The sequence below is a fragment of the Hibiscus syriacus genome, unplaced genomic scaffold (genome assembly GCF_006381635.1).
Source record: "Hibiscus syriacus cultivar Baekdansim isolate YM2019G1 unplaced genomic scaffold, ASM638163v2 tig00111277_pilon, whole genome shotgun sequence".
Taxonomy (NCBI): domain Eukaryota; kingdom Viridiplantae; phylum Streptophyta; class Magnoliopsida; order Malvales; family Malvaceae; genus Hibiscus; species Hibiscus syriacus.
Window position 1 is genome coordinate 74,603 of NW_024063044.1, and position 11,532 is coordinate 86,134.

General features: G+C 36.7%; 1 protein-coding gene and 1 pseudogene across 1 annotated transcript; one reads left to right on the forward strand and one right to left on the reverse strand.

Moving 5' to 3' along the window:
- Positions 1–981: 981 nt before the first annotated feature.
- Positions 982–8,178, reverse strand: LOC120157890 (protein UXT homolog; the record flags this gene model as incomplete). The annotated part of the gene is made up of 7 exons (XM_039168876.1): positions 982–1,142; positions 1,226–1,280; positions 1,774–1,881; positions 2,105–2,206; positions 6,798–6,809; positions 7,929–7,946; positions 8,066–8,178. Coding segments are annotated over 7 exons (489 nt in total), but the record flags the coding sequence as incomplete, so codon positions are not given.
- A 369-nt stretch (positions 8,179–8,547) lies between these two features.
- LOC120157888 lies at positions 8,548–11,011 on the forward strand (annotated as a pseudogene).
- The last annotated feature ends 521 nt before the right edge of the window (positions 11,012–11,532 follow it).

The following is an 11,532-nucleotide window of genomic DNA, read 5'->3' on the forward strand; positions in this document are numbered from 1 at the left end:
AATAATTAATATATTAAATATTAAAAATATAAAATATAAAATAATTTTAACTACTTAAATTTATTAATATTTTATTAAATTAAACTCTTTGTACATTATTATTATTAAGTTTATAATTTAGAATAAAACATGAAAATTAAAAATTGAGAATGATCCATATGAAAAAAAAATTATTATTTCAAGGGTATTTTTGTTCAAAATAGTGAGAATTGTTCATTACCTAAGAAATTGAAGGAAATGACATTCCCACCCACTATATTAGCAAAAAAATAATACCATTGATAATAAGTTATTACCTGGTAATAATATTTTTCCGTGAACCAAACATGAGAATACAACTTCGGAAAATATCATTCCCCTTGATAATAATCTTTTTCACGAACCAAAAGACCCCTTAGAAAGAAATTTGATGCCTCAACCCTTCATCGTTGTGATTATGATAAACATATGCAGAATTTTATATTAGGAGTGAATTTATAAAATTTTAAGAGGTGAAAATATATTATTAATAAAAAAATATATGAGAATTTAAAAAAAAAAAAACACTCCTCCGTGTGTCCTTGTTCCAAAGGAAACATGTATTGGTAATAGACTCGAGCAACCTAATCCAAATGATAAAGATCAACTTGCAATCCAATACAATATTCAACAAGGGATCAAATACAAGCAAAGAAATGGCAATATCAATATATATATATATATATATCGCCTGTTTGTCCAATCCAGGAATCCAATCTGGAATTGTGATAGGCTGGGTAACCCAAATTAGACAATCATTCTCAACTTTCTCACCTTGAGGAACTTGGACTTGCTAATACTGGTATGGATGACAAGGAAGCCAGCATTTATCAGAAGGCTCAAGGGTGATGCAAGTTTTCAAAATTTTCAATTGACATGCGAAATGGATTCGACAAAACAGTGCCAAAATATCGGACCAAATTGGATGCAGTGGTAGCACTAGTGGGAAATGGGATCAATGTTCCACTTCATTCTGCTCCATTTCCTCACTCTCACAAACAATGTTAGTCACTAGGACAAGTTAAACAGAATTCATACATATTCTAGTTGTATGTGCTAAAAAACACGCCCCTTCTACGGTTCTCTTCCGGGATCTGAAGCAACTCTCGAATTCCTTCACAAACCTACAGTGAGTGTAAATGATCATTGCTAATGCCAACCAAAACAAAATGGTCACCCATGAATATAAATCTTCTTTAAGACATACCAGCGTAATCTGTGCTTTAATTGATGCAACTAAGCGGGTATACTCCTCTATTTGCCTGCATAGAGACTTTGAAGAAAAAAATCACTTGAGAAAGAAAAGAACAGACCATAAGCTATACGATTTGATTATTCTCAGCTTAACACGTGAAGGATTGGAATCTTATGATCATATTCCGTAGCAGAGGCCAAAGCCTGTTTGTGTTCCTTCAAACTTTAACCTCAACCATGGAACTATCTTGATGGTTGAGGCCAAATTTACAGCTAAAGTGATGATGAAGAAAAGGTTGAGTTTGGCAAAACCAGCTCCTCAAGTCATATTCGAAAACAGGAGATGATGGATGAGGTTTCAAGATTCCTGTTAACATTGCATCAGCGGATACCATAGGGATATTAAACCAATGATCCTTGCATAACATGTTAGGTTCCGCGACGAGTGAATTATACAAAAAATTCTATCTGACTGACAAGAAACAAGTAGACTATAAGCGAATAAGAGACATAGAAGCTTCCAAACAAAGCTGCTTGATCTATTTAAGAAAAATCGTATACTTTTCAAGCTTTTCCTCCCTCAGTGAGATGAACTTCAATGCTTCTGACCAGGTGAACTCCACATGGAACCCAACTCCAATATCCACAAATATACGTTGTGCATCTGGACTGTAAACATCAAAAGGAAGCCCCCAGAACACCACAACACAAGCACGCAAACATCAAAATGAAATAAATAAATAAAACGAAGAATTAAACGTAGGATGTCCGAATTCACAAGTCAATCCATAAAGTAAAAACATGAACAGCCTTATTCATGATTGCAGCAAGTAAAAGAACTATACACAGGTTTATGATAAGACACCAAAGAAGATAGACAGAGAAGACTTACACTTCTGCTTGCATGTACACTTCAGACCCAAGATTAACCAATGTCCGAAGACTAGTTACACCGTTTTTCTCTAAACTTTCTATGTTCTTTCGCAAATCCGAGCTACCGAAGTGTCAAAGTAAACTGTTATGATTTAGGATCAGAATTAGAAGAATATTAGGGATTTCAGAAATAGAGAGATTTTAGGTACAGAAAACGTTCTTCATTCATAAGATGAAAAAATCCTTAAAGGATTGGTACAAGTTATATATCTACATTACCAGCTGTCCAAACAGAATCTAAAACAAAATAACCACATATGCTGACTCACCATTCCCTCTTCTATCACTAGACTCTTCTAACAAACTCAAGCCCAATCTCAAAGGCCCAACAGTAATTAAAAGAGAAGAATTAACCTATAGACCCATTAACCCCTCATATGCCTCAGTCGACTCTTCTAATCTCTTCAATTCCCAATTCTTCAGGTATCTCGATCCCTAGCCTTCCAGAGAAATCCCTAATTTCCTTCGAGTCTCCCCCAATTTCTGTTGTTTCTTCCCAACTCTTCCCTTCGCGATTTCCCCCAAATCAACACGATCAAACCCTAACCTTCCTGTCATCATAACAATACCCCCTTCTCCAGATGATTCTTGTCCCCAAGGATCGAACTGAGGAAATTGTTGTCTTAAAACTGTATAATCCTCCCAAGTTGCCTCTGTCTCTCCCATATTCGTCCACTGAATGAGCAGTTGAATGACTGCTCGATTCTGTCTTGTAATCACTCGCTGATCCAAAACAAGGGCTGGGTAAATCTTCAATTGTCCATCCAGCGCGACCTCTGGAGGATCGATCGAGATAAGTCCTTTGTTCCCTACTTTCTTTTTAAGTAAACTCACGTGAAAAACTGGATGGATCTTCGAATTTGCTGGCAACTCTAGTTTATAAGCAACTTGACCAATTTTGTTTTGTATCTTGTAGGGTCCAAAATAACGAGCAGCAAGCTTCAAATTTCTTCTGAGGGCCAGTGATGTTTGTCTATATGGTTGAAGCTTCAGGTAAACTTCATCGCCAATTTGAAACTCCATGTCTGTTCTATGCTTGTCACTCATCTGCTTCATTCTGTTAGAAGCTTTAAGTAATTGCTCTCGTAGTAGTAAATTTAACTGTTCCCTGTGTTGCATGACATCTTTCACTGCTTCTACCCTAGATTATGTTGTCCATGTCACATTAGGGGCTTTATACCCATATATAAAGCTTCAAATGGTGTCATCTGTAGAGAAGAGTGGTAGTTAGTATTGTACCACCACTTAGCCTGAGCTAACCATTTGGACCAAGTCTTTGGTTTCAAGAAACACATACACCTCAAATACTGCTCCAAGCACTGATTCAACCTCTCTGTCTGGCCATCTGTCTCAGGATGATAGGCAGTACTAAATAATGTAGTTGACCCCAATTGCTTCATTAATTCTTGCCAAAACAGACTAGTAAAAGACTTGTCCCTATCAGAAATAGCCACCTTATGAGGACCATATAATTTGTAAACATGATCAAGATAAAATCTAGCAACCTCCACTACTGTATAGGGATGAGATAGTGGCATAAAATGAGCATATTTAGTGAATTTATCAATCACCACTAAAATGCAATTATACTTTGTTGAAGGTGGCAATCCTTCAATGAAGTCCATTGTAATCACTTCCCAAGCATTGTTTGGGACTGCAATAGGCTGTAACAACCCTGGCTTAGAAATATGTTCTATTTTAGTCCTCTGACAAATATCACACTGATGTATATGCTCCTGAACTTGAATTTTCATCCTTGGCCAGAAAAAATAAGACTTAATTTTCTGATAAGTAGCTTGAATTCCTGAGTGACCTCCTTGTGGTGAATCATGCAAAGCCACAATTATATTCTGCCTCAAATTCCCTTTGCTGCCCACATAAATCCTATTTTTGAAATACAAGACTCCCTTCAGTAATTTTCAGTCCTGTAATTGATCTGGATTAATAACCAGAATAGGTTTATTTTCTTGAGCTAGAGCATCTTCTTCATAACTCTTTTCAATATCTTGTATCCAAGTAGGAGTTATAACAGTAACTCCCATTTGATCAAATTCACCAGAATCCATTTGTTGTCTAGAGAGTGCATCTGCAGCTTTATTAGACTTACCCTTCCTGTACTGAATAATATAATCCAACCCCAATAACTTGTAAGCCCCTTCTCTGAATAGTTGTAGTTAACTTCTGATCAAGTAAATGTTTCAAGGACTCATGATCTGTTTTAATGACAAAAAAACCACTCTCTAGATAATGCCTCTAATGTGAAACTGCCATCAAAATGGCCAAATACTCCTTCTCATAAATGGATAGATCTGCATGCTTAGGACCCAAAGCTTTACTCAAATAGGCTATAGGTCTTCCTGCTTGAGAAAGAACAGCCCCAATCCCTTTAGAACTCGCATCAGTTTCCAAAAAAAAATTATGCTCAAAATTAGGCAAAGCCAAAACTGGAGCATTACACATAACTTCCTTTAACTTTTCAAAGGCTGTAATAGCTTCTTGAGACCAATAAAACCCATCCTTTTTTAACATATTTGTTAAAGGCTTACTCAGTTCCCCATATCCTCTGATGAATTTTCTGTAGTATCCAGTTAAACCCAAAAATCCTCTTAAAGCTTTCATAATTTTAGGCAAAGGCCACTGCTGCATGGCTTTAATTTTTGTAGGATCTGTAGCCACCCCATCAGCTGATATTAAATGCCCTAGATATTCCACTTGCTGCTGTCCAAAGAAGCACTTACTTCTTTTAGCATATAACTTGTTTTCCAACAGCACCTCCAACACTGTTCTTAGGTGTTGTTTATGCTCTGCCAAGCTAGGACTGTAAACCAAGATATCATCAAAAAATACAAGAACAAATTTCCTTAGATATGCTCCAAACAAATCATTCATTAAAGCCTGAAAAGTAGCTGGAGCATTAGTAAGACCAAATGGCATTACTTTAAACTCATAGTGTCCTTGATGAGTCCTAAAAGCAGTCTTGTAAATATCTTCCTCCTTGATTCTAATTTGCCAATCCTGACCTCAAATCAATTTTTGAGAAGAAAGCAGCCCCATTCAATTCATCTAACAAATCCTCCACTATAGGAATAGGAAACTTATTTTAACTGTAGCGAATTAAGTTTCCTATAATCCACAAAAATCTCAAGTTCCATCTTTCTTTTTAATAAGTAAACATGGAGAAGCAAAATGACTTTTACTCACCTGAATAATAGAAGATGACATCATTTCAGTAATATGTTTCTCAACTTCAGCCTTATGATGATGAGCAAATCTATAAGGTCTAAGGTTTACTGGTTGTGTTCCCTGTTTAAGGACAATTGCATGATCATGTTGTCTACTAGGAGGCATTCCTCTTGGTTCTTCAAAAACTTCTTTAAACTCATCTAGTGGTAAAGAAATTTCACTGCCTTCTACTTCAGCACTTAACAAATAAATCTCTCCATTCAATTCAGTGTCCTTTTATGCTAACTTCTGTAATTTGTCACCTGTGATAGATATGATTAATGGTAGCTTCTGAGACCCTTTAATAACTACAGTTTCTCATTCTTCTCAAAATGATAGTTTTAGTTTTAAAATCCATCATTATAGGGCTGAATCTTCCATCCAATCCACCCCCAAAACCATATCACTACCTCCCAAAGCTAATACTCTGAAGTCATGCTGAAAATCATAGCCTTGCATCTTCCAGCTCACCTTATTACTCCTAGCAGTACTGAACAACTTCTCCCCATTAGCTACTGTGATGACTAATGGTTGGGTATGTACTAATTCAACCCCTTCCTTGGCCCATTTAGGAGTTACAAAACTATGGGTGCTGCCACTATCAATTAGCACATTAATAGGTTTTCCTCTGATAAAACCTTGGATTCTCAGGGTAGTATGCCCCACATTCCCTGTAATAGCATTAATAGAAATTTCCAGAGTCTCTTTAGCTTGATCTTCCCCTTCTCTAATCTCTCCTTCTACTAATTCTTGTTCAGCAGAATCAGTAGGTTCCTCTTCCTCCATACAGTTGAGCTGTCTCACTTTGCACTGATGTCCGGGAGCAAGTTTTTCCCCACATTTAAAACACAAGTTATTGGCTCTTCTGTAATCCAATAAACTCTGTTTGTTACTAGTATTAGGAGGAGCTGTCTTAGGCAAAAACCCCTTATTCCCACTGCTCTGTTGAATATTTGAGGGATTATAAGAAAATTTTGTGTTAGCCACTTTATACTTCTTCCTTTCAATCTCATTAGCCAATTCATAAAGTTTTGCTTGCCTGTAAGCTTCAGATAAATTCTTTGGCTCTAACACCTTCACCTTGTGCTTTAATTCTTCCTTGAGACCACTAATGAAGCTGGACACAAAATAAGCCTCCCCCAGATGCATGTTTTGTTGCAGTAAATAGGGTTTTAGCTCTTCAAATTTTTCTTGATATTCCTCCACACTCCCCTTCTGCATCAACTTATTGAATTCTTCAATAATATCAGAATAGTTTCTGTCCCCAGTACACAAATCAGCACAAATCAGCCAAGTAACTTCCAATATAACCATCAAACCAGGTTTCAGCCTTCCATCTAAGGCAGCTAATTCCAGCTAATTCCAAATTAAAGAACTTCTGACATTTCCTAATCTAGCCCCTGGAGTTGTTACCATCAAACATTGGTAACTCCAATTTGGGTCTCTGTAACACAGCATTTGTATTCCCAAAAGGGTTTTTACAATAGCTTCTAGTATCAACATGTTCATCTCCTTCCCCCTTAGTCTCACTAGAACTACCCATCCTATTTTCTTCTTGCAACTTTGGATTAACAGTTTGATGACCAGTAAACCCCACAGGTTTAGAAGCTAATATCCCAGGTTCATTCGGTTGAAAAGTATATTTCTCATGCTCATTAAGAACCGTAACCAAATAGGGTTGTTTACCTCCATTTTTTGTCCTGTTTCTCAACTGTTGTTGGTTGGTTCTTCACTGACTGAGGTGAATCCTTCTCCTCAACTGCTTGATTGACCAGCTGCAGGATTCTCTGCAAATACCCCCTGTTCTCAGTCATTCCTTCTTCTAGTGTTTGAATCCTTCCTTCCAACTCAGTTTTCTGCTCGGTCCACCACGACGGTAAAGATTCCTCTTTCTCCTCCATGGTCTGTTCTGGTACCTCACTGGTTCCAGTCTTCTGCATCTTCCTTGTCTTTCCCAGCTTGAACTACTTGATTTTGGATCACAAAACCAGCTCTGATTACCAATTTGTTATGATTTAGGATCAGAAATAGAAGAATATTAGGGATTTCAGAAATAGAGAGATTTTAGGTACAGAAAACGTTCTTCACTCATAAGATGAAAAAATCCTTAAAGGATTGGTACAAGTTATATATCTACATTACCAGCTGTCCAAACAGAATCTAAAACAAAATAACCACCTATGCTGACTCTTCTAACAGACTCAAGCCCAATCTTAAAGGCCCAACAGTAATTAAAAGAGAATTAACCTATAGACCCATTAACCCCTCATATGCCTCAGCCGACTCTTCTAATCTCTTCAATTCCCAATTCTTCAGGTATCTCGATCCCTAGCCTTCCAGAGAAATCCCTAATTTCCTTCGAGTCTCCCCCAATTTCTCTGTTGTTTCTTCCCAACTCTTCCCTTCGCGATTTCCCCCGTATCAACACGATCAAACCCTAACCTTCCTGTCATCATAACATAAACACATACAAAGCTCTATCTTTCAGAAAGAAAAAAGAAACCCAATCAAGGGAAAAGGTTTATTTGAAAGGAACAAATTCATCTAAAGAGTAAAAGGACTGGTCAAAAACCTTATCCCTGCAAAAGAATGGGGGGAAACATGATTAGCAATGTTGTTATTCCTGTCCTGTTTTGCAGTTCAAATATAATCAGACTAAATATTAGTAGAGAAAAATGGGACTGTTGTTATTTCATACCGTTCGGCAATAGCACGAACGAGATCCGGTTTAAGGCGGCGATCAACAAATTCTTCAAATTTCTGTATTTTCTCGTGGCGTGAGCTGTGCTTTTCTCTGCCATGTGAAAAGAATTAACCTGTTTTCTACTCGGCTTTATGTCCTGTTTTAGGCACTTAATTGAACGGATAAAAGACATAAGCTTTGGTGTGTGTATATATATATATTTGAAATGATGAGCTTTGGTATATATCGTATGTTAAAAAAGGGGAAAAAGTAAACGCCTTTGAATGCGAAAGTCGCTTTCCAGGTTGAGGGTCGATCGATTGAACTTCTCCGAATGTTCAAGTCGCTCACCCAGTGGAGTTGCATTTTGAACCAAAACGCGCCGAAATGTCGTAAATAGTATAATTAATTAACTTTGTTATTTACCATTTAAATACTAAAAACCTTGGGTTATCAATTAGGGTTTCTTTTTCTTTTTTGATTAATAACTCCGACTGCCAGTGTCTTGGACAGAAGAGAAATTGCATGAAAACCATAGGACATCCATGAGAATTCAAACGATTCTGTATTTTAATTTAACCAAAACTAGACATCGAAATATTTTCTAAGAAAGTCCCGTTCTTTGTTTTCCTTTGAATGGGTAGATGGAGAGCTGCTGCTTCAATTCTCTTGAACCACTTAAACAAAACCCCTTCCCTTCTCATCAATTCATTTCACCCAAATCTCTTTTCCGATCCCCTTCTTTGAACCGACTTCCTCGCTTTCTCTTTACAACACAATTCTCCGCTCTGCCCTCTCGAGTTCCAGTTTATACCAGCGATTCCGATCATGGGTCTCTTGAATTTTCTCTCCATAATCATGGATTTGATTCCCAAGATGAAGATGAGGAACTCGATAAGATACCCATAAAAGCTTATTTCCTTTGCACCAGGTTTGCTTCCTAATACTTGATGTTCTATATTCGAAGCTTTAGTTGTTTCTGGATAGTTCTATATTGCTTTTTTGTTGTTGTGGTGGTGGCGGGTTGGTTTTTCTCATATATATGGTTTTGGCAGTATTGATTTGAAGAGTATGCAAGCTGAGAATTTAAGCAACACTATACCTCCTTCCTCTCGTTCATCAAATTATATTGCCCTCAGATTTTGCGATTTCCCTCCAGATATTACTGTAAGATGTTCAGCAAAAGATTTTGTTTTTTCTGCTTCAGTTAAACGTATTCATAAGTAGCTATATTCCCACTGTGAAGCAATTTCATGGTTAAAGGAGATTTTCCTTGTAGTCGCTTCCTTTGATCATTGAGAAATCTATTGTTTTGAATTGATAGAGATGTATCAGTTGTTTTAAAGCTTCCCTATAATAAACCAGGTCTTTAAGCATTGGACATGCATAAAAGAAAGCAGTCTTTGCCATGATGAAATTTGATTATGATTGTTTCCATAGCATCCTCGGGTCATTTTTCGTTTTTTTACCTTCGTCTACCTTTATCTCTGGAGTCCAATACTTCTTTCCTCTATTAACCGAGTTGGATATGTGGTGCTGTTCATTAAGAATGTTATGAGTTGAGTAACATTTTAGGATGAACTTGAAATGTTATTTCTGTGAGGAATCTGTCAAGTTTGCAACTAGCAGCTTTTGGTATTGTTTGATTGAGCAGTATCTTTTCTCCAATTGGATTTAGGCTCTTGGGATGAGAAACAAAGCCAGCTGCTGTCGTTATATGGTTGTCTTTCAGTATGGATCTGCTGTCTTGTTTAATGTTGAGGACCATGAAGTCGAGAGCCACCTCGAAATGGTTAGGAGACATGCTTCTGGATGGCTTACAGAAATGAGGAGAGATGGTAAATTCTTTTGCTGTCTTTGTTCTTTCCTTTGGGGTTGAGGTACATTTAGTATCCTATATTAGAAACTAATTTTTTGTTTGAATGTTTGCATTAGATTACACTGTAAAGGAGCAGCCACTATTGACAAAGGATATGCAGGGAGGACCTGACTACATCGTTCTCAAAACTTTGGACACGGATAGCATCCGCATTATCGGAAGTGTTCTTGGTCAAAGCATTGCATTGGATTATTTTGTTTCACAGGTACTAACGTAAATTTCCATAGAAGCACAGATATTTAGCTTATTACAAAAAGAAGTGTTTGCTTAGATACCATATTTCTCATTCCAAATGATTCCTGGCTTGAAAGCCTGTTATTCTGCTAGGTGTTTCCTGTGGAGATTGAATATGATTTTTCTCCATGTCTCTAGGTTGATGGAATGGTTGAAGGATTTGCTGACATAAATCGCGCAATGGAAAAGACTGGAACTTTCACAATGGATAGGACAAGCCTCATTAAACTCGTTGGAAAAGCCAATTCGAATTTGGCCGATGTAATTCTTAAAGTCGGTCTTTTTGAGAGGTAAATCTCTATCAAAATCGTCAGCCTTACATAATGCTGTGGTGTGTGGCAACAAATTGGACTAACAAGACATTTTTTTTAAACCGAACCTGATATCTGCTGGTTTTGTTTCATTATTCAGATCAGAAATTGCTTGGAGGGAAGCAAAATATGCTCAAATATATGAGTACCTTCGAGAAGAGTATGAGGTGACACAACGCTTCGGGAATCTGGATTTCAAGCTAAAATTTGTTGAGGTACCTTCATGTTTCTTTTACACTTGTATTAATTTCATTCCCATTGAATTTCAAAGAAATCTTCTTCAAACTAAAAGATGATGGCATGTTAGAGCTTCAACGTTTACTGTTTACTTCGTTATTGCAGCATAATATTCGTTTCCTTCAAGAAGTTATCCAAAATAGACGGTCTGATCTCTTGGAATGGTGTATCATTTTCTTGTTGACGATCGAGAACGTAATAGCAATATATGAGATTGTCGCGAATCAACCGGAGTTTCTCTGTGATTTGGCTATCTGATGAGGAAGTAAAGATAGGCGAACTGGTTATGGTAGCTCTGAATAGTACGGGAAGATCAGTTATAGCATACATTTTTATGCCACCACATCAATTATTTGTAGCAACTATTCTGCAGCAGGCAATCAAAGATAAAGTTTTTGGTTATATTCAAATAGCAACATATTTTATTACGTTTACTAAAAAAACTATATGGTGTATTCAGGCATATTATTTGATAATTTGATTTTTTTTTAAAAACCTATATGGGCTATAACCTTAGGGATGGGCATGGGTCGGGTTTTTGGTCCATCTGACCCGACCGAGAACAAGGAATTCCCCACCCGAGATTGGTTTTCTCTTGTAAAATTTTATATTTATCTTATGTATTATCTCTCACACATTTCATCAAACAGCTTCATTGTAATTTTTAACACAAACAAGTCAACAAATAATGGTCAGCCAGACTGTACCTTTGGAAAAACAACAAAAATATCCGAAAATTTTGTTTTACAGAAGAAAATAGCCAATAGAGATGTAAACGAAGATTAGAATATCCATTTCATAAAATAAATTAACTGTAAATA